The sequence below is a fragment of the Hemiscyllium ocellatum genome, chromosome 43, assembly GCF_020745735.1.
Source record: "Hemiscyllium ocellatum isolate sHemOce1 chromosome 43, sHemOce1.pat.X.cur, whole genome shotgun sequence".
Lineage (NCBI taxonomy): Eukaryota > Metazoa > Chordata > Chondrichthyes > Orectolobiformes > Hemiscylliidae > Hemiscyllium > Hemiscyllium ocellatum.
This window is the reverse complement of record NC_083443.1, coordinates 11,880,771-11,904,369: the sequence shown is the minus strand read 5'-3', so window position 1 is coordinate 11,904,369 and position 23,599 is coordinate 11,880,771. Positions and strand designations below refer to the sequence as shown.

At 39.1% G+C, this 23,599-nt stretch overlaps 2 protein-coding genes across 4 annotated transcripts in view; one reads left to right on the top strand and one right to left on the bottom strand.

Annotated features, from left to right (window-relative positions):
* The window catches only part of mmrn2a (multimerin 2a), a 51,126-nt gene extending 35,845 nt beyond the window's left edge, over nt 1-15,281 (top strand). Inside the window, exons 5-6 of the mRNA XM_060854112.1 lie at nt 456-2,483; nt 7,076-15,281. Coding sequence (XP_060710095.1) covers nt 456-2,483; nt 7,076-7,467 — 2,420 coding nt within the window. The 3' untranslated portion in view covers nt 7,468-15,281. The remainder of the gene's footprint in view (nt 1-455; nt 2,484-7,075) is intronic.
* Nucleotides 13,832-23,599, bottom strand: part of bmpr1aa (bone morphogenetic protein receptor, type IAa) — a 281,777-nt gene continuing 272,009 nt past the window's right edge. For all 3 annotated transcript variants that reach the window (XM_060854179.1, XM_060854180.1, XM_060854181.1), the window contains 4 exons: nt 22,234-22,531; nt 20,988-21,163; nt 18,412-18,542; nt 13,832-16,877 (listed from right to left, as the gene is read on the bottom strand). In XM_060854179.1, the coding sequence (XP_060710162.1) occupies nt 16,752-16,877; nt 18,412-18,542; nt 20,988-21,163; nt 22,234-22,531 (731 nt within the window). In that variant the 3' untranslated portion in view covers nt 13,832-16,751. The remainder of the gene's footprint in view (nt 16,878-18,411; nt 18,543-20,987; nt 21,164-22,233; nt 22,532-23,599) is intronic.

Below are 23,599 nucleotides of genomic sequence, written 5' to 3'. Positions count from 1 at the left end.
TTCCGTGCTCTTGTCATCACTGTCCTTGCTATACTCTGCTCGCTTTCTGTCCTGCAGATCAATGATGGCAAGACAATGCCTTCAAGTTACTCAAACCCAGCCCCAACTCCCTTATACTGAGCTGATGTTCCTTGGCAGTAGATACCATTCTGTCCCATTTGTTACTGATCTGTCTAGCTCTATCATCTTGGAACCTTCTTCTTCGACCAAACCACTTTGCTATCAATCGTAAAAGCTGCTTTTAATTTTAGAAGCTAAATTCATTAGCTCATGAGTTTGTTTTTCTCAGTTATTCATCACTGCTCCTTCTACTCTGCGTTCTTCCTTTCCACACTTTTCTTCTTACAAATAGATACAGAATGAGGCTGTTTTGAAGGTCACGTAGAATTGTGATGTGGATAGTCAGCTAAAATATCTTACACTCGCCTTACATTAAACATATTTTGGTTTTACAGAATTTCTTGCGCTTCAGGATGTATTAAAGACTCATGTTGAAAGTTACTTGAGACAACATCTTCATTCCTTGTGGACAACCTTTAACAAAAGCTTGCAGGACCTCTCTGATATAGTTCTCAACTTATCAAAAGATATAGAAGTCAACACAAAGAATATTAATGGGCTTTTGTTACAGCGAACTCCTCAAAGGGAACTGGAGGAAATCAGCACCAAGTTACAATCAAAACTTGACGAGAACGCTGATCAACTACAGAAGATTAAAGACATGTTAAATGATCAACAACAGAAATTTGATTATGAATTGCATACCCAGAAGGTTAATCTTGATCACAACCTAACCATGATTAAAACTGAGACAGATCTAAAAGTCAAGCGCAGTCAGAAGATCATTCAAATGAAATCACACCATCTGGATAATGCAACAGCTGAGCTGAAGGAAGAACAAGGCAGACTATGGCAACAAATTCACACATTAAATCATCGGCTTTCAAAGATCACTGAGCTCAAAGACTCAAAATCATGTCCATCATGCAACTCAAAACATATCCACCAAGTCCGAGGATTGTCAAAGCAGGACTTTGATCACCTTAGGGAAACCATTGAGATACATTCAAGGAATCTTACACACTTAAGCAGAATCTTTGGATTATATCATCCTATGTCAAAAGTGCCTACTGATATTGAGCAACAGTTGGAGAAGAATGAATCAAGTTGTGCACTACTGGTAGCTGGTCTGAAAAGAGAAGTTAATCAAAAATTGAATGACACAAATATTGTTTTGCAAGAGAACATTTTGAGACTGAATGTTTCCTTTAATAATCAAAGTTCAAATCGGGAGGAACATCTTTACAACCTTGACAATGATGTGAAAGAACTGAAACGAAAGTTATACAGCATGCTAGAAGGTGACCAGATTTGTGACTGTCAAAATTTAATTCAGGATTATGTTGTAGTTGTTAATAGCTTAAGGAATGCCAGTAACTTCATGGACAAAATATATTTCGACCTGAGTGATCTTAAACAGCAGGAGCTTGACCTAAGAATTAATTTAAATTATTCTGTTCAAGATCTGTTCAGGTCTTTGCAACAAAAACATCAGGATGTACAGAACGTCTTGTACTTGCACCAAAAAGAAGTTGGAACTTTGACTGAAAACATTGCAACACTCAAGAAAAACTTCACAATGATTACGGGAGAAATTAGCCATTTAAAAAAAATTGATGCTACCTTGGATTCTTGGATTAAGTACCTCAATAGTTCCTTCAATTCCCTTTTGGAAGATACTTTGAGGCACACAGTCATTCTGCAGAGTGTAACGGGGCAGGACATACTGGAGATCACATCTGAAGATGCACCAGGGCTCCAAAAGCTCTCTATTAGCAATTTAAATCAAAACCTTAATCTGACACAGGAAGACCTTGTTATTCATAAAATGATTTTGGAAAGTATCAACAACAGGTTGCATGTACTTGAACAGTCAAATGATAAAATTAAGGAATTAATTAGGTCTGATCATAGCAAAAATGTTTCAAGTGAAAACTCTTCAGAAATAGCTGACAGAGACCACCGTTCCCTTGAATACATGAAACCAAAGTACGAGGCAGTGGAAAAGGAACAGATGGATGATTCAAAATACGATTACAATGAAATATCAAGAATTAAAAAAGACTTTGAGATATTGAATTTGAAAGTAACTAAACTGGAAGCCCATTGTAATAGTGAGGACCTTTATTACAATCGGAGCTTTGAACAGATAAAGCAATTGATCGTTGAGTCCGTGAACACTGTGCAGTCAGACGTGTCTTCTCTGAAACAGCATCTTGATGGTCACATCTCAATGTTTCAGAAGCTCATTGGGAACAGGAGTAATCTTTTTACGAATGGGACATTTCGTATTGGACGAGGTGGTTTTGGCTCCAAACGAATGAGGAAACAGCACAGACAAAGTCACGAGGGCAACAAACTGCTGGGGTTTTATGGAAATTCCTCAACTGTAGTGAATCAAATTAACATCCCCGATATGCAAGGTGACTGCATTGTTTATCAATTGTATGGGAATGTGACTCTTAAACATTATACCTCTTCACTCATTTTAAATCCTCCATAACCTTCAGCTTAAACCAGCCTCTGCTACCCATCATCTCACCCTCCTTTTTGGACTCCTTCACTACCTTGATGCATAATGATTGGCTAAAATAACATCACACCTCAGGACTGGGAGCAGTTTAGATTTTAGCAAAGGAGGACAAAGGGATTGATGAAGATAGGAAATAAAGGAAACATACAAACTGATTGTACAAGTTTCTATAGGTACGAGAAAAGCTTAGTGAAGACAAATGTAGACCCCTTACAAGCAGAGACAGAGCAAGCTATATTGGGAGATAAAACGAGGGATGGCAACCAAATAAATGAATATTTTGGTTCTGTCTTCACAAAGGAGGATGCAAAGAAGTCAGGGAACACAGGATTCAGTGGGAGGAAAAACTGAAGGAAGTCAGTATAGTAGAGAAATGGTGTTGGGCAAGTTGTTGGGATTATAGACCAATAGATCCCCCCTTGCTTGATAATCTACATCCCAGAATACTCAAGAAAGTGGTGCGAGAAATGATGGATGTATTGGTGCTCATTGTACACAATTCTACAGACTCTGAACAGTTTATATGGATTGGAGTGTGGAAATGTAACCTCACTATTTGAAAGAAAGGTAGAGAGAAAACAGGGAATTATGAACTGTTAGTTTGACATCAGTAAAAGAGAAAATGCTAGAGTCCGTTGTAAGTGATTTAATGGAAAAGCATTGGAAAACGTAGACGGAACATACAGAGTCAGCATGAACTTTTGAAACAGAAATCACGTTTGACAAATCGATTAGAAATTTTCAGGGATGTATCCAGTGGGGTTGATGATGAATGCCAGTGGATGGCATTTACTTGGACTTTCAGAAAGCTTTTGAGAAAGGTCCTACATAAGAGATTAGCATTTAAATTAAAGCAGTATCTGCTAAGACTGGAACTACGAGGTAACCGCAAATGTGTGCTCACTTGGAAATGCACATAGTCAGACCCTCTAAATCATTAAGTGCCTTGCGAAGTCCGTACTGTGCACATACATGGGAATTGGACAGGGCTTGGGGGAGTGACGCCAGTATAAATGAGGCATTTAAATGTAATACCTCCAGGTAGGTGGGTGGATGAGCTGTGAACAGAATGCAGATGCTTCAGTGTGATTTAGACAAATTGAGTGAGTGGTCAAATGCATGGCAGATGAAGTAAAATATGGATTTTGCTAGTAAAAACAAATAAGCAGGTTATAATTGCAATGGGTGATAAATTGGGAAAAAGGGAAATGTAACGAGACCTGGGTGTTTTTGTACACCAGTCAGTCAAATTAAGTATGCAGTTGCAACAGACAGTGAGAAAGGCAAACGAAATGTTGGCCTTCATAGCTAGAGGATTTGAATAAAGGAGCAGGGATATTTTCCTACAATTGTGCAAAGCCTTAGCGAGACCACACCTGGAATATTGTGTGCAGTTTTGGTCTGCTTGTCTGAGGATGGATGTTCTGGCCGTGGAGGTAATGCTACAAAGGTTTATCAGCCTGATTCCTGGGATGGCAGGACTGATGTATGAAGAGAGATTGGTTCGTTTGGCACTAACTTTATTGTATTTGAGAAGAATGAGAGGAATCTCATGGAAACCTATAAAATTCTAACAGGACGAAACAAGAATGTTCCGAATGGCCAGTGAGTCCAGAACCAGGGATTATAGTCTAGATGAAGAGAAATGTCTTCACACAGAGGGTGGGGAGCCTGGAATTCTCTGCCACAAAACACAGTTAAGGCCAAAGACTGAATGTTTTTGTGAAGGAGTTAGATATACTACTTAGGACGAGAAGGATCAAAGGGAATAGGGTGAAAGTGGGATTAGGGTACTGAGTTGGACTTTTAACCATGATGGACCAAGCTGGAAGGCTGAATGGCCTTCTCCCCTCCTATTTTCTTGGCCTTCCTTATTGGGTTAATCTCCTCTGATGCTACAATTGGCTCTCATCGAAATTCTCTGCTCTTCCCTTCCGACCTTTTGTGTATTCTCCTCCCATGGCTCACCTCTGGTGTAGTGTCTGCCATCTTAGACGAACGCTGGAGAACTCCCCCTGCCACCAAGTCCTCTTAACATGCAACTTAAAAACTATTGCTTTAAACAAGTATTTGGTCCTACTCATATGTTTTTCTTTTAATTTTGGTATGTGTTTATATCAAAGCATGTTTCTGAAGTGCTTAGGGACATTTTACTACACAGCAATATCTTTAGAACTTGGTCAATGATGGTACCACAAAGCCAAGCAGTGGTAGATGAGCTCCTGTCTGTAGCTCAGGATGTAGCGCTTTGGCCTCTGGCACAAAAGGTGCTGGGTTCGAGTCCCATGCCTGATCCATAAGTGTGAAAAACAAAGGCATGATACTTTTTGAGCAATGCTGTTTCACAGCACCAGGGACCCGGGTTTGATTCCAGCTTGGGTAACTGTCTATATGGAGTTTGCACATTCTCCCCGTGTCTGTGTGGGTTTCCTCCCACAGTCCAAAGATGTGCAGGTAGGTGAATTGTCTATGCTAAATTGCCCATAGTGCACAGGGATGTGTAGGTTAGGTGAATTAGTTGGGGAAATGTGGAGTAATATAAGGTAGAAGAATGGGTCTAGGTGGGTTACACTTTGGAGGGTCTTGTTGGGCCAAATAGCCTGTTTCCACACAGTAGGGATTCTATGAAATCTCTCCATCCAAAGCGAATCCTGTCTTTCCTTAAAGCTTCTGCTAAATGATATTCAACTGGGACCAATTCCAATTGATCAGTTTTGGGATCCTGGAAGGAACAGTACATGGTTCCTTTGACCATCAAATATAGGAGCAGAAGTAGGCCATTCGGTCCATTGAATCTGCTTTGCCATTTAATGAGATCATGTCTGATCTGATAATCTTCATATCCTCTTTCCCCATAACCCTCAATTCCTTTACACCGATCAAAACTGTCTAATCTCAGTCTTAAATATGCTTCATAACCCATCCTTTAGAATCCTTTATGGTTAAAAAAAGTCCACAGATTCACCACTTCTGTGTGAAGAGATTTCACCTTATTACAGTCTTAAATGGGCAATCGCTTACTCTGATATTATGCCCTTACTCTCATATTAGCTTGTCTAGTTTTAGTCTCTCACACAGGGACAAACAACCTCTTAGCATCTACCCTGTCAAGTCTACTTAAGAATCTTCTACATTTCAATAAGGTCATCTCACGATCCAATACTCACCCTCTCCTCATAAGAAAATCTCTCCATGCCTGGGTTCAACTTGGTTACTTTCTCTGGACTACCTCTGATGTTAGTTTATCTTTCCTTAGATAAGAGAAACAAAGGGGCAGCATGGTGGCACAGTGGTTAGCACTGCCGCCTCACAGGGCCAGAGACCTGGGTTCAATTCCTGCCTCAAGCAACTGACTGTGTGGAGTTTGCACATTGCGTGGGTTTCCTCCCACTGTCCAAAAATGTGCAGGTTAGGTGAATTGGCCCGTAGTGTTAGGTGAAGGGGTAAATGTAAGGGAACGGGTCAGGGTGGGTTGCGCTTCGGAGGATCGGTGTGGACTTGTTGGGCCGAAGGGCCTGTAAGTAATCTAAATCTAAAACTGTTCAATCTTCTGTGGTCTGACCAGTGCGTTGTATAGTTTTAGCAAGACTTTCCTATTTTTAAACTCCATTCTCGGTGAAGTAGAGGCCAACATTCTATTTGCCTTTCCTATTACTTGTTGAACTGTATAGTGGCTTTTGGCTTTGTCCTGATGCTACAAGATTTATCATTTGCAGACAATACTAACCTAATAAGAATATTCAACTTGTTCATTTTCCTTCCTCTTGTGGGACTACCCAGCTGTTGAGGTAGATGCACAGGATTGCAGCTCATAGATGTAATTGAGTAGGTATGACCAAGTCAGTCAACTTGAACAGCTGTTTTCTGGACTACCTTGAGTACCTGTCCTCAAAGACAGAGATGTTGACTGGGATGTGTTTGCCTTAGTCATATCCTAATCCAGTTTTGTAAATTTTCCAGAGGCTTGAGAGATTTTTTTTTAAGATTAGATTCCCCACCGTATGGAAACAGGCCCTTTGGCCCAACAAATCCACCCAGACCCATTCCCCATGTTTACCTAACACTATGGGCAATTTAGCATAGCCAATTCACCTGACCTGCACATCATTGGATTGTGGAAGGAAACCCATGCTGACATGGAGAGAATGTGCAAACTCTACACAGATAGTCAGCCGAGGCTGGAATTGAACCCAGGTCCTTAGTGCTATGAGGCAGCAGTGCTAACCATTCAGCCACCATGCCACCCACCTTTAAAACAAAAGGTTTGCTAGCAATAACCACATCCTAAGTGTTAATTACCCATTCCTACTTTTCTTTGTAAAGGTGCTCATGACTTTTGCAGTGCGCGCTACTGGACTGCACTATTTAAAAGAACTGAGTGTGCTCCTGTAATCTTCACCAATGTTCTATCTTCAACCAATAACAGAAAAGGTCATCAAGTGGCTTAATTTTGATCTACTTTTTGCTTTTTTTTTAAAACAGAATCTGATGTTGCATTTTACGTGGGACTTACCAACAATTCAGGAACTGACCTGCCTTTAAAGTTTGACCAGATATTCCTGAACTATGGAGATGGTTATTCAATGGAAAAGGGTTACTTCAGAGCTCCACTCAAAGGTGTTTATGTGTTTGTGGCAACTGTGGAATTCAGTCATGGGCATGGACTTGGTTATCTTTCTGTTGATGGTATCCACACAATAACACTTCATAGTAGCAGAGAAAAACATCAGCACAACAACTTGGCTTGGGGCTACTCTATTCTCCAGCTCAACAAAGGACAGCTGGTGTGGATCGAGGTGACACAAGGGATTGCAAGTCAACAGACTCCACCAGAAACAACATTTGGTGGATTTCTGTTATTTAAGATATTTTAAAGTTTAATTCCCAATCTCAAAAATAGACAGACTATGAACAGACTCTTCTGTCAAATTCACATCTGGAGGTTTCATTCTGGAATTAGATGCTCACTGACCAACATCCTTTACATTGCTACACCATGCTCACTCAAGGTTCAAAAGTCTGAATGGCCAACTCGTCCTTACTATTTTGTGAATAGCTTAGGGTTGTGTTTATTCAAGTTCCTGTCGATGCAATTACACATGATTCCAAAATTACAAACAGATGTGTCCAATTACAAGAAATGTTGAAATCCATATTTATGTAACAGATAAGATTGGTCTGTTGTTGTCAAATGTACCATAATACAGTGAAAAGTGTTGTTTTGCTTTCCATACAGGGGAAAGCTGAACAGAGTACAGAATACAGTGTTACAACCACAGTGAAGATGCAGGAAGAGAGCTCAGAATTAACATTTAAGAGGTCTGTTCAAAAGTCTGATAATATGGGAGGAAGAAGCTGTTCTTGGATCTATGCGTACATGTACTCAAACCTTTATATCTTCTGACTGACAGAAAAGAGGGGAAGAGAATATAACTGGTGTGGGGTTCTTTGATTATGTTGGTTGCTTTCCTGAGACAGTGGGAAGTGTAGATGGAGTCAATGGCTGGCTTGCGTAATGGACTGGCTGTGTTCACGACTTCCTGTAGTTTCTTGTGGTCTTGGGAACAGCAGTTGCTATATCACGCTGAGATACATCTAGATTGGATGCTTTCTATTGTGCATCCATGAAAATTGGTAAGAGTCCTTGGACATACCAAATTTCCTTGGCCTCCTGAGGAAGTAGAGATGTTGTTGTACTTTCATGACTGTCACATCAATGCATGTGGACCAGGACAGATTGTTGGTGATCATCATTTCCAGAACTTGATGCACTTGAACATCTCCGCCTCAGCACCATTGATGCAGATAGGGGTGTGCCCTCTACTCCACTTCCTGAAGTCAATGATCATCTCCTTTGTTTTGCTGATGTTGACAGAGAGATTGTTGTCTTTACGCGATGCCGCAAAACACTCTATCTTTTCTGTATTGTTTCACTATTGATTGAGATTTGACCTATAATGGTGGTGTCTTCAGCAAACTTGTAAATGGAGTTGGGATGGAATTTGGCCACTCAATCATGACTGTATAAGAAGTTTAGTAGGGGGCTGAGTATGCAGCCTTGTGGGGCACCAGTGTTGAGGATTATGAAAGAGGTATTGTCAGCTATTCTTACTGATTGAGGTCTTTGGGTCAGGAAGTTGAGGACCTAGTTACAGAGGGGGGGAACCTGAGACCTAGGTCTCAGAGTTTAGAGATGTGTTTGTTTGGAATTATGGTGTTGAAGCTGGTGCTGTAGTCAATATATAGGAACCTGACGTAGGTACCCTTGTTATCCAGATTACCAGGGATGGATGCAGGGGCCAGGGAGATGGCATTTGCTGTGGACCTGTTGCACTGGTAGGTGAACTGGCAAAGATCAAGGCAATGTGGTAGGCTGGAGTTGACATGAGCTATGACTGACCTCTTGAAACACTTCATAGTTATAGAGGTCAGAACCACTGGGCAAAATTCACTAAGGCACGCCATAAGAATTTTCTTTGGCACCAGGATGATTATAGGCATCTTGAAGCAGGTGGGGGACTTCAGATCATAGTAAGGCGAGGTGAAAGATGTTTGTGAATACACCCACAGGCTGGTCTGCACAGGGTTTGAGTACACAGCCAGGGACTCCATCTGGGCCAGTCGCTTTCCATGGTTTCACTCTCAAGGAGGCCGATCTAACGTCTGCAGTGGTGACCATAAGTAGAGGTTCATCTGGGACTACTGGGATAAGTGACATAGTTTTACTAACCTCCTGTTCAAAGCAAGCATAGAACGCATTGAGCTCATCAGGTAGGGATGTGCTATTGCCCCATGATTCTGTTCGACTTTACTTTGTAGCTCATTATGTCATGTAAGCCTTGCCACAAACTGTGGGTATCCATGTGGTTGGTCTGGGTCTTAATATTTATATTAAGCATAATATTATCACAAAGACCATAACTGGACTAAAATGCTCTTTTTGTCTTAATTCCTCATTGTATAAAGGGGATAGATAAGGACCAAGCTAAACTTCAATTTCCAGAGTCCTTGGTCTAACAGTGGAGACATCTCAATGAGATCTCCTATTAGTCAAAGGCCAGAAAGATTCATATCTGGCAGCATCTGTGAAGACAGAAACTAATTACAGATCATCATAAGCCATTGTTTTATACTTGTGCACATTGTCAATTGCAATCCAGTTCCAGATATATTCAAGGAACACATCTGATTTTTCATTCTTGTTTTGCAAGATACTAACACTAACAGAAGCCTAGCTCTACTTTTAAAAAAAATTGAAGTGAAAATTTTAATATTTTCTCCAGTATTCAATCCAGGTGCTGACCTTTTCTCAGCTCCCTATTTCAGCAGGTAGAATTTTATGTAAACTCACCTCAGGACTTTTTCCTTCCTATTCCAAGAAATTATGTGAGTGGATGTGACCAAATCAGCAGATACATTGGATGGTCTTTTGCTGTCATTTAGTATATTTATCACTTGATTATTACAGTTCCTCTATATCTTCTTGATGACAAAATTGGAATGATACTTCAATCAGAATTGGCAAACCGTACCAATCTCAGGTACGGTCGTCCTTAATTGCATGAGAAAGGATGGCGACAAGTAGGAAATACGTGTAGAGAGCAGCAGCTTCTACACCGATCATATAACTTTGAAATATCTAAACAGAAGGCAGGGGAATATGCAGATACTGGCATCAACATAAAAGAGAATCCACAAATCTTCTACTGGCAAATAAAAAGTTGATAAAAGGATTACGGGTTTGAATAGGGATTTCACATGGAGGCAGAGGTCATGGTTGAAATAATAATTCAGTATTTCACACCAGTTTTTACCAAGAATATGCACAAGTCATGACGATAGAGGAGGTAGTCAAGATGCTTACTGGTTTCAATATTGATAAAGAAGTGGATTTTGATAGGCTAGCTGTACTTAAAATTGATATGTCACCTGGACCAGAAGAGGTGCATATTGCAAATGTACTGACCATAACTTCCAATCTTCATTAGGTATAAGGATGGTGCCAGAATATTATGTAATGATAAAACTTACACCTTTGTTCAAAAAAAGATGTAAAGATAAGTCCAGAAAGAAGAAGGGTTTTTTTGCATTTTAACCTTGGTGGCGGGTAACTTTTAGAAATGATATTTCAGAATAAAATTAATAGTCACTTATGCCATTCAATTTGTTAAGGGAAGATTATGTCCAACTAACAAATTAACTAATTCTGTGATGAGGTTACAGAGGTTAAGGGTGGAAAATGTGGTTGATGTGTTGGGCATAGACTTCTGAAAGACATTTGAAAGTGTGCAGCACAATTGATTTGGATACAAAGTTAGAGTTTATGGATTAAAAGGAACGGTAGCAATACAGATACAAAATTGGCTGAAGAGGAGGCCGGAATGAGGTTCCATATGAATTGCTGTTGGGATCCCTTGCTCTTCTTGATATAGATTAATGGCCAAGGCTTTGCAATACAGGGCACAAGTTCAAAATCTGCAGCCACAAAACTTGCAAGTATTATGTACTGAGGATAGCACAGAACTTTAAAAAGATATAAGGTGATGAAATTGAATGCAGAGGAGAGATACATTTTTGTTCAAATAATACACAAACAATGCAAGATAAAGAATACAATTCAAAAGGACGCACAAGAGAAGGGGTGCCTGGGGTATATGTATACAAATCATTAAAGGTGACAGATCAGATTGAGAGCATGGTTTTAAAAGCATATGGAATCCTGGGCATTACAAAGAAGAACAGTGAGTACAGAAGAAAGTAAGTTCTGACAAATCTCTCTAAATATTAGTTCAACCTCAATTGGAGTATCACATCCAATTCTGGGCATCACACACTTGGAAGGATGCAAGGGTATAACAGACAGTGCAGAAGAGACCAATGAAATGTTTCCAGGGATAATGATCTTCAGTAACGAAGACAAAATCGGAGAATCTGGGACTACTCTCCTGGGAGATAAAGATTGAAAATAAATTTGATAAGTGTTCAAAATGATTGTGGGCAGGCAGAGGGAATCTGGGCATAGCATAAGGAGAAACTGTCACCAGTGGTGGAGGAATTTAGAACCAGAAGACTCCAATTCAGGGAAATTGGCAAAAAGCGTGATGACAACATGAGAAAACTGTGTTTGTACAGCAAATGGTTAGGACCTTGAATCTAATGCCTCTGGTGTGGAGGAGACAGATTCAATTGTGACTTTCAAAAGATAGGTAGAGGTTGGTACAATTACAACATTTAAAAGGCATCTGGATAGGTATATGAAGAGTTTAGAGGGAATGGGTCAAATACTGGCAAATGGCATTACATTTATTTAGGATATCTGGTCGGCATGGATGAGTTGGACCGAAGAGTCTGTTTCCATGCTGTAAATCTCTGATCCTATAACAATTGGATCATTAGTGAAAGATAAAAAAAATTGCAAAGCAGTAGGGAAAAAGTAGGACAGTGTCAAACTGCTGTTGTAGTCAGCTGCTACAGAAATAACAGGCCAAATGGCCTCATCCAGTGCTATTACATTCTCTGATTCCAAGACAAAATAATGACTCTAATTGATAGTCTGGGGAGATAAGCAGTTGCTCACATATAGAGCGTCAGTCCATAAAGGTTGCTGTCTTTGCATTTCAGATCAATCAGATGACCAATGTTTTGACAGTTTCCTCCAAGGTTTAAGACATTCAAAAGGCATCAAATGTAACCTGGCTCATTAGCTTTCCTTGGATTTAAGCTGCAGTTCAGGTAGCTATTGTGGTGAAGAGTCTTTTCCTGTGTTGCAGATCGTCACCATCATGACTGGAAGACTGGACCAATGTTAAAATATATTAAAAACTTCCTTGATGACGAAATAATTAGGTCAAAGGGAGAGAAACAAAAAGGAATGGAGAATGCAGAAATGGTTGGGTGTAGAGCCAAGTAGAAGAGCAAAGAATAAGAGATGCATTTATTGCAATTGCCAAGTGGCCTTTAAGGTGATAGTGAGCTGTTTTCTTGAACTGTTGGAATACATGATGGAGTAGGTGCACGTACAATATTGTCGAGAGGGGGGAACGTCAAGATTTTAACTTAGTAACAGTGAAGAAATGGAAAATACAGTTCCAAGTCCAAATGATTGTGGATGGCTTTGAAAGGAACTTACAGCAGTGGTGCTCCCTTACACCTTCTTACTTGCTGGTTACTTGCTGCAATACATCTTGTACATGGTAAACACTGCTACCACTGTGCGTTGGAGGTGAAAGAACTGAATACTTAATTTGGTATATGGGTTCCGATTAAGACAGTTGCTTGGCACTGCTTGGTGGTATTGATTTTCTTGAGAGTTGTTGAACCTGTATTCATACAGGTAAGTGGAGAGTATTCATTACACTGCTGACTTGTACTTTTGATCAGTTTTGGAGAGTTGGGAAATGTGATAGTTTTTGCAGAATTCCTAGCCCCTGACCTGCTCTTATAATCACCGTATCGATCAAGTTCTGAGGCTGATCAAGTTCTGTTTCTGGTCAATGGATTCCTCAGGATGTTGATAGTGGCCATTCAGTGACAGTAATGTCATTGACTGTCAAGGGGAAAGGATAGGTTCTTTTTGATTTCAGCATGTTAGTTTTCTAAAATCAGCCTACTCTTTGCCTGATTTTGTAAGATTTACTTGATAGACCTTGGAAGGTGAGAAAGTAAATTTTCAGGATATTTCAACATGAGGAAACAATGTATATGAATAATCTGTATACAGTTTATGAAAGCAGGTTCAATTGACTTAATGTCTTCATCATATGAAGAGGCATCCCTCTTGACTCTGAAGAAAGTGTAACTGGCTCAGTGAGATGAATAATTTTCATCGTTCTTGGGTTTGGTGTTGGTGGCTAGACCAGCATTTATTGCTTATCCCTAATTACTTTGGAGAAGGTGGTGGTGGATGGGGGAAGGATTTCCTGCAACTATTCAATGATACATCAACCTGTTTCTCAAGGTAAGAATTCCAATAACAGACCACTCATGGGCATCGAGTAGCCTGAAAAATGAGAGGTGGCAAATAAGTCCATGTTAAGACAAAATTGCCCTTACTTTGAATGTTGCTCAGATTTTCATATCTGCATATTTTGATATGGTTATTGAATTCAGCAAATTATTTGCCATATTCTTGGCACTGCAGGAAATCCTTTTGGTCTCCATTCGAGCAGTCACATTTTACTGTGTATATGGCTAATCTAAAGACCAAGCAAAAGAACAAAAACAAACATAGCCAACAGGTCAATTGTGTACTAAAATAATGTTATTTACTTAAATGTAATACAGGACATAATCTGTGTACATGATGTACCTCTTGCAAAGTAATTTGTGGTAAACTTAATAAGGCATCTTTTACCAGATGCTGTACAAAATAGGTTTATAAATCATTACATTTGGTTTAATGGTAATCATTTTGTTTTACTTGCGATGACATAAGCTTTAGAATAACATTACTGCTTTAATCCTCTGTTGTCTGTCAATTGACTATGTACAAATCGGCTAACTAAACTACAATACTTTGATTCATACTTTTTTGTCTATGCTACAATGACACATCAATAGGGAGAAACTGGTTTGGCAAGCGGCAGATGGAATTCTCCCTCCTTTCCTTTTTTAAAAAAAGGCTGATGAGAGAAAATATAGGTGTGATCATTTTAAAAAACTGCTTTCAAATAAACTCCCTGACTTTTTAAAAAAAAAATAGATCAGAGCATCCATAATAAATGTGAACAGGCCACTTAATTGCTTCTCCTCTCCAGATTTGCAGAGTCCCTTGCACTTTTATCACAGTAATATTATTATCTGTACGGACTCCTGCTCCTCCATATGTTGAATACATCATATATGGGGGATGTAATGTTTTAAAAAAGAGGAAGAGTTTAAAAAGTTGCTTGTGTCAATTATACTAAAATAATGAATGACCAGAGGGTGACAGGTGAATGCAGAGATTGGCAGCATTATTGGTTTTTTTTATGCTAGTCATTCATTATTCTGTGGTGATTAAAAAGAAGATTTAGCACTCTTGGTAAGAATTCCCTGCAGTAAGTTCAAAATTATAAAAGCTGTTCCATTCCAACAAGAACATTCTTGAAAAGAACACAAACGATAAGGCTACAGATTTCAAGCCATTCATGAACAATGCTTTGAAGGCTTGTGTGGTTCATATTTTCTTTTATATGGGGCTTTGATATTTGTGACCAAAATCCAAAATTCACCACCTCCAGTATGTTGGAATTCACAGCCTACACATGCTAACATAATGCAAACATTGATTAAGCAGGAGTTACAAAATCACGTCTCACTTGATAAACGTTCAAGTTTGTTTACAGGGATTGCATCTTTCATGTTCAAACCAAACAGGACAACCAAGGTGTGCAGATGCCCGTCACTATATACATGGTATGCAACAAAGACAATCCTTTTATATAAATGGACCAACACTATCTTTGTCAAGACCTACTTTGGCTATCATATTTACAAGAAAAGTTTGCAAGATTTCAACTATACTACACAAGATATAAACATTATATTACATAACATCTTACAACACTGTGGCAACTGGAACCTGGCACAAGTTTTCAGCCACTATTAATAAGATTATTAATCAGTCAATTCATGATGATGGTTGGAATTTCTCAAATAGACTAAAATAAACAAGAGTTGGCATTACATTTTTAAAATAAACCAGCATTTTGCATGACCATCACAGATTCTTGTTCTTTCTTGGGACACAGTAAAGTTGATACTTAGCATGAAAGATGACAGTCACAAGTCAGCAGAGTTAAAAACCAGCAGAACAGCTTTGCGGATTATGTGGATTGAGGAGATCACTTGGAATCCTTGGTAGTGACATTCCATTCCCATGAGAACAATTATGTCCAATCCCACTTTATTGCAGTTAGTAACAACTTGATTGAGCAGAATTTAAAGTAATTCAATACTGGCACTCAAATCTAAAAAATAATTGTTGCAGAACACATATTACCTTGCCTAAAAGTAAGTAATTCTGTAATTTAAGTAATTCAGGTGTACTTGCAGGATTCGAGATTAATAGCATCTTGTATTTGTGTAGGAGGAATTCAAAGTCAGTAATCACTTTTACAACCAATTCTCTGGAAAAGTTAACAAAGCTGCATTTCAGACACTCAGCACACTGATACCAGAGTGAAGTCTCAACAATAACTGACCTTCAATGGACAGCTTAGCCACACAGACCAGGAAATATTCTGTCTGCATGTGACTTCACATGGAACTCCATGAATACACTAGGGCTTCGGATAGCATGTTAAAAAAAACTTTAAAATAATAGTACTATAATCAGTGGGACATGACTACTGCTGTGGACAACCTGGAGAACATAAGAGTAACAGATTGTTTTATAAACATTGGCAACAACATTTCATTTCAAGAGAATATGTATCTCTTGACTGCTAATGTACAATCAGAGTAGTGGAGGTGGCTGTGAATACAAAGTGCTTGGGATTGAAAAGACAAAATTACATCATTGTATATCATACCTGGCATCAGCAGAAGTTCACTCTGCACAGCTAGGGTTCACAAAGTTCCTGTCGATGCCTAAAAATCTAGCTAATTTAACAAAAATGTTTGAGGGAGAGAAAAGGAAATAACTGGTGCCCACATAGCTTATCAAGACAAGCAAAGGCAAATGTTTTCATCTGACCTTATTTACAGATTGCAGGTGAAAAGCAACTATTAACTTTCTAGTTATAGTTTTTTCCAATTCAATCAATCAGAATTGAGGCTTTCACAGAAAGCACCATGTCCTGGTTGTGATACACCATTGAAAGTTTCCACGGTGCCAGCTACCATCATTCACTATGGGCCGCATTCAGAGAATGAAAAAGACAGCGACACATAGGAAACCCAAGGACGTTTGAGACATTCTAACAAGATTAAATTACACGTCCTTTTTTGTTAAAGATGGCATTATCATTATGAAGTATGGCATATAGGTTCATTATCAAAAGTCCTTTCTTACCATACTATGCCATAGTCCTGAATTCTAAAGGTCATTATTAGCAGCCTATCTAGTGTAGTGTGTACAAGAGATGAGGACAAGTGAATGTCCAGTCCTCTATCTGCACACCAGAAGTTCCTGCTCCTCTTTAGAGGCAATAATGTCTGGCGTTTAATGGCTCGTTCAGATCTTGATGTCTTGAGATTCCACCATTTTGGCAAGTGTTTTCTTCACTCTTAGTGCTGTCAACCTGGAGGCAGGATTATGAGCCCAACATTCTGACATCAACTTCAGTACCGCTCTTAAACACTGTAGAGTGAAAACAAGCAGTTTGGCATTAACAGGGAAAGACAACAGAGCAGAATCTAATTGAAATAAACTGTGAAGTATTTTACTTGTAGTTCTAACATTCATAAAATGTTTCCTTAGTAACTAGGTTTACCAGGTTTTTTTTCCCTCCCAAAGCTTTTTATTTAATTATGTGCTTTATTTTGTTAGATTCAGTGCTGCTACATGCTCCCTAGCTTCTGCCAGTTAGTCTAATTCACCAGTAGGTGGTGCAAGAAAGCAATTTGAGATAATTCAATCCAGCAGCTATTCAATTGGAACTTGCTCTCAAGCTTTTTCATTCCAGCTCGGTTCAGTGCACTAACTAGGCAATGTGTTAGTAATTTATCCCAAGAGCCAAGTGGACTGTCTAAGCTAGGTTGTCAGCCTAAATAATGACCTGCATTGGTTGTCTTGCTGGCCAGGTTACTAATATACAAGAATGGGTAATTCTCTAGAATAATACCTTATTAGGAAGAGAGGTCACACAAACTAAGGTTTTATTTCCTGGAATTTAGAGTGTTAAGTAGTGATTTGAGCGAAGATATTAAAGGGCACAGTATACAATCAATCAGAGAAACCACGTGCACAGGTAGCAAAGTATAGGAGAAGAATGCACAGCCTAATATGTCTGGAGCCAAGAAGTCTGGAAGGCAAAGCTGACATAGACGGGTTCAAAAATCTGTTGTTTTCTCAGGGCTATGGAAGTTTAAGCATGACTTTGAAGCAGATTTCATGGTAGACTCAAAGATCCTATTCAGATATTAGTTCATCCAGATATTGGCAAGTAATATGTCCATAAGGCCTAGAAGGTAAAGTAGTCATCAGCAACTAACAAGATAGATCTATGCCAGCCTATGGGCAGCCTTGTTGACAATCATCTATTACCTGCTTCAATACTTATTCATAGATTCAGATCTCTACTTACTATGAGATCTACTGTATATACCCGAGTAATAGTCGATTTCATGTAAAAGTCAACCCCCTATTTTTGGCCAAATAATCTGGAATTTTCCATATATTTTGTGTAAAAGTTGACCCTAGTTCTTCATAGATAACAGATCACCATTTATGAGTCAGTGTGCCAGCCACTGCATTCTGCTCCGGCTTTCCAGTCTGCCGGTTGTTCTGCACCGCTCCCAATCCTCCAGTATGCAGGCTGTTGTATTCTGCTCCAGGTTTTCAGAATTGCCTATTTTTTTGCTTTATTCATTTAGAGATCAATTGGGCTTCTGCTAATGATACAGTATGAATTTTGATGAGCATGAATTTCAGCCCCTCAAAAATAGTACCCACGCAATATTCGACCCCATAAATTTAACCTTAAAAAGTAGTTTAAAAAAGTTGACTATTCTTGAGTATATATGATAAGTGTATGATAATTTTGTTTTACTATAACTTTAATTCAATTCAAAGAACGGGTCATATATTTTGGCTGTTAACTGTGCAATTTGCGCTATCAGTCAAAAGGCTTACACTGTCCTTATTGGCTACACAAAGAAAGACCAACACTTACCTCATCACTGTTCCACCTATTTGAGACAGTTGGACGGAGACATTTAACACACGTTACTTCCCTCATATCCTCATAGGAAGGGTCATTTGGTACCATGTCATAATATGGCAACTGGTAGTCCTCTACAATACCTGCAGCACAAAAGAAAAATAAAAGTTAAGATCAGAATTAGAAAATTGCCTGATAACAATGGGTAAAATATGCTAGATACCATAACATTCCAGGTTTGATTGCTTTTTTTAAGATTATTAGATTAGATTACTTACAGTGTGGAAACAGGCCCTTCGGCCCAACAAGTCCACACCGACCCGCCAAAGCACAACCCACCCATACCCCTACATTACCCCTTTACCTAACACTACAGGCAATTTATCCTGGCCAATTCACCTAACCTGCACATCTTTGGACTGTGGGAGGAAACCGGAGCACCCGGAGGAAACCCACGCAGACACGGGGAGAATGTGCAAACTCCACACAGTCAGTGGCCTGAGTCGGGAATTGAACCCGGGTCTCCGGCGCTGTGAGGCAGCAGTGCTAACCACTGTGCCACCGTGCCACCCACTGTGCTAATCTGTACTGAATTAGTTCATCTGGAACTAGGATAACAGGATGGTGGTACAGTTTGCCTCAAAGTTAGCAGAGTATAAAGTCTCGTTTTTGATTGTTATATAGTTGAAAACTGTCATGTAGATGATGGTTATGATGTGGAGGTGCCAGTGTTGGATTGGGGTGGACAAAGTTTAAAATCAGACAACACCAGATTATAGTCCAACAGGTTTGTTTGGAAGAACAAGCTTCTGGAGCACTGCCCCTTCGTCAGTTAGGCAGTGGGGCAGGATAATAGGACCTGTGACGATAGCCTCAACCAGGATCTCTGTTTCATGTCACACTACGGGTGACCCCACTGTACTATACAATTTCACACATACACATGCACATACACTTTTACACAAGATCACACTCACACAGACACTGACTCTCTCAGACACACCCCCCCACAGGCATACACTCCGTCACACTCACGTACTCTCCCTTCTCTTGTGCACACACTCTCACTCTCTGACACTGACACACACACACACACACACACACACACACACACAAGATTTTGTGGTGAATTTGCAGTTGCAGATTTGTATTTGCATATACATTATATTTTGTTCAAAAAGCATTCAGTCATTCCATGTAACATTTAATCAATTCCTACTTTGAAAAATAGAACCAGTCTGGCTCAAGGTTTGAAGACAGACAAACTCTAACCTCACAGCTTTAATGCATTATCGGAGCTGAGATGTCACTTTTTTTTATAAAACCTTAAATTATCTCAATAATGTGACCTGAAAGATAGTCTGGGATTTACATATTCATAAAACAAAACCTGCAACGCCATTCTAAGTGATTAATGTCTTAACAGCAATTGTGGTTTGTTCAATACATCACATCAGTTGTATGATGGTTTGATCTTTTGCTATAAATTCTGTGTGCTTCTATCCTGCTCCACTAGCTACTTGATGAAGGAGCAGCGCTCTGAAAGCTTGTACTTCCAAATAGATCTGTTGGACTGTAACCTGGTGTTGTGTGATTTTTAACTATGTAGATGATGGGCTGCAGACAGGATTTTGACAGGATGTGATGTCTTCCACTGTTAAATTGTCTCTTGCCATTCACTGTGGAGACTAATTTGAAAAATGGCTAATTGACAGAGGCATCATGGAACAGAGAGTATCCTTCATATTGAACCACTACAACAGATAGCATCTGAAAAAAACATGGATTCAAAAGTGGAAAAATTGGAGGAAAAGCATGAGGCAACAACTAAAAAAAAACCAAGAAAGCCTGTCACATAAACTCATGGGAAGGTGCACTAAAATATAAATTGTACAACATGATTAAAGAAATTACTTGATGATCAAGCTGTTCATGAATTTGTCACGTTATTTTAGCGTTTTTATAATGAAATACAGGTTAGTTGGAGGTTGGCCAAAGTACTTGAACCAACATGAATATTTTCAGGGAAACTTTATATCTGCTATACCATGTTAAGTTTCACCCAAAATATATGGCAAACAATATTATTCACAAGGCACAAAATAGGTACAGATGAGACAACCATTTGGAGCACCTTAACTCAGCCATCTGTCTTCATCTGACTATAGCGATGTATAATTATATAAACTGAAGCATTACATTTGTGTACATTTTAAAAATTATATATCAGATAATACATACTACTGCAGATAAATAGAATCTTTAATGACAGTGTACAAACCAGTCATTTAATGCCAACTAATTCTAATCTGGAGTCTGAAACATTTTTCAATCTGTACTGTCTCTTGCCAAACAAATAAACTCTGGTTAAACAAAGATAATGTTTATTTGACAACTAGACTAAGATCTGAGGGTATAGATCTGCTTCTGCAGCAAAATAATGCATTGTACAAACATAAACCAGCACTTTATTTGTCTTGGTGAGAAACATCACGGGAGTTCTAGTTACATTTGAAAAATTTGAGTGAAATCAGTCCAAGTGAGAAGTGCTATCTGATTATCTCATTATTTTGAATGCTGTAATATACCTCCTGTGAGACAGCGACGTGACATCTCCCATATGACAAGGCCAAAGCTGTATATATCTGCCATCAAATACGCCTGGAATTGGTTTTTGTTGAGACTCTCATCCAGCACCTCAGGAGCCATGTATCTCTTGGTGCCCACTCGGGTGTTCAGTGGAATATCAACCTCATTTGTGTCACTGTCAAGATAAGACGAAGAGCAGGAATTAGGAACTAACATTCAAAGTAATGGGAATATTTTGAATTCATAAATAATTTTGAAGTTTGGATAAAGGAACAAATCCCTATTTCTCGACAAGAAATTGATTCATTTAAGTCAGTGGTCATGCCTTATGAGACTGGACTGTGTTAGACAATGTAGACATGCAATGTCTATGCATACATAGAAATCCTACAAAGGAAGTAAATGTAGCTTCCCTTTCATTTGTGCAACCATATCATCTACACAGTGCTCTAAAAAAGTAATAAGAGGAAGCAATGGCCAGATGGTATTGTCACCAGACTATTAATCCAGAGACCCAGGTAATGATATAGGGTACCTGGGTTCAAATCCTGCATGGCAAATAGTGGAATTTAAATTCAATAAAAATCTGGAATTACGAGTTCAATGCTAGATTGTCAGAAAAACCTATCATGTTAACCCATGTTATTTAGGGAAGGAAATGCTATCCTTATCTAGTCTGGCCTACACGTGACTCCAGGAAAAAAAAAAGCAATATGGTTGACTCTTAACTACCCATGAGGCAAATAGAGATGGGCAATAAATGGTGGCCCAACCAGTGACGCCCACATTCATGAATAGAATAAAAAGAAATAATTTACAAGGAGATGACCCTAGCTGAGGACCTGTGACCCCCGTTGCTCTGCCAAAGTCCTGTGCAAAATTGCTTGCTGTTATACAATTTCCATGAAATGAAATTGAAACTGAAAAATGAAACTTGGAATAAAGGGCACACTTTGGTGTATGATTTCCCCAAAAACAATCAGGCTTGGCAAAAATTTCTAGTATGTGAGATAAAACGCTGATTGAAAATAAGCAGTTATTTTCACCTGTTAATGTAGGCTAGGTTTATTTGGTAGAACCACGTAAAGCAGGGAGGGGCTTGTTACATTCAAATCCCATCAAGGACTTGATGATATATATTTGTAGTTGAAAGATCTAATGTGGGATGCAAATTTATTCGCAGTAAAAGAGATGGATGAAGTTACAAACACAATTCACAATTAGATTCAGTAGGTTATACAGTACCTGTTGAACTTCACAGTTAGGCCCAAGTCAGCAATGCTACAAGTTCCATTCTTTTTCACCAGAATGTTTTTGCTCTTTAAATCACGATGTGCAATAGCAGGTTTGCCTTGCGTGCCGTAAATTTCAGTGTGAAGGTGACAGAGACCACTAGCAGCAGAGTAGGCCAACTTCAGCAGGGCTTTGGTATCAAGTACAGTACACTTCAGGTAGTCATACAATGAGCCATTCTCATGATAATCTGTAATCAGATACAACCATGTTGACGAGCCTTTGCCTTCAATGTCTGCAGCAATAAATCCTGAAAAAGATAATATGGTACGAAGTTGAATTTAGCACTTGATATCCCATACGATAGAATTACCTGATATCACCATATTCAAGGCGAAGAGTAAACACAACCTACTATATATTGCTTAAAAAAAGGAAAAGAATGTCTCATTAGAAATAAGGAGAAATAGGCACAGCAAATCACCTGGATGGAACAAAATTACTTATAATGTTTAAGAAATATTTTGTAACTGTTCATTAATAGGTACATTTAACATATCTCACTTTAACAATGTTACATGTATGATAATAAACATTATGAATACATACTTTCCTGGTGATCAAACTCCATATAAAGTACTAATGACCACAATCTATTACCAAATGAATATTTTGCATCAGTACTTACTGTGGAAAATGATATGGAAGATATAGATTGTAGGGAAATAGATGGTGACATCTTGCAAAATGTCCAGATTACAGAGGAGGAAGTGCTGGATGCCTTGAAATGGTTAAAAGTGGAGAAATCCCCAGGATCTGATCAGGTGTACCCAAGAACTCAGTGGGAAGCTAGAGAAGTGATTGCTGGGCCTCTTGCTGAGATATTTGTATCATCGATAGTCACAGGTGAGGTGCCAGAAAACTGGAGGTTCGCAAACGTGGTGCCACTGTTTAAGAAGGGTGGTAAAGACAAGCCAGGGAACTATAGACCAGTGAGCCTGACCTCGGTGGTGATCAAGCTGTTGGAGGGAATCCCGAGGGACAGGATATACATGTATTTGAAAAGGCAAGGACTGATTTGGGATAGTCAACGTGGCTTTGTGTGTGGGAAATCATGTCTCACAAACTTGATTGAGTTTTTTGAAGAAGTAACAAAGAAGATTGATGAGGGCAGAGCAGTAGTTGTGATCTATATGGACTTCAGTAAGGCGTTCGACAAGGTTCCCCATGGGAGACCGATTAGCAAGGTTAGATCTCATGGAATACAGGGAGAACTAGCCATTTGGATACAGAACTGGCTCAAAGGTAGAAGACAGAGAGTGGTGGTGGACGGTTGTTTTTCAGGCTGGAGGCTTGCCACAAGGATCAGTACTGGGTC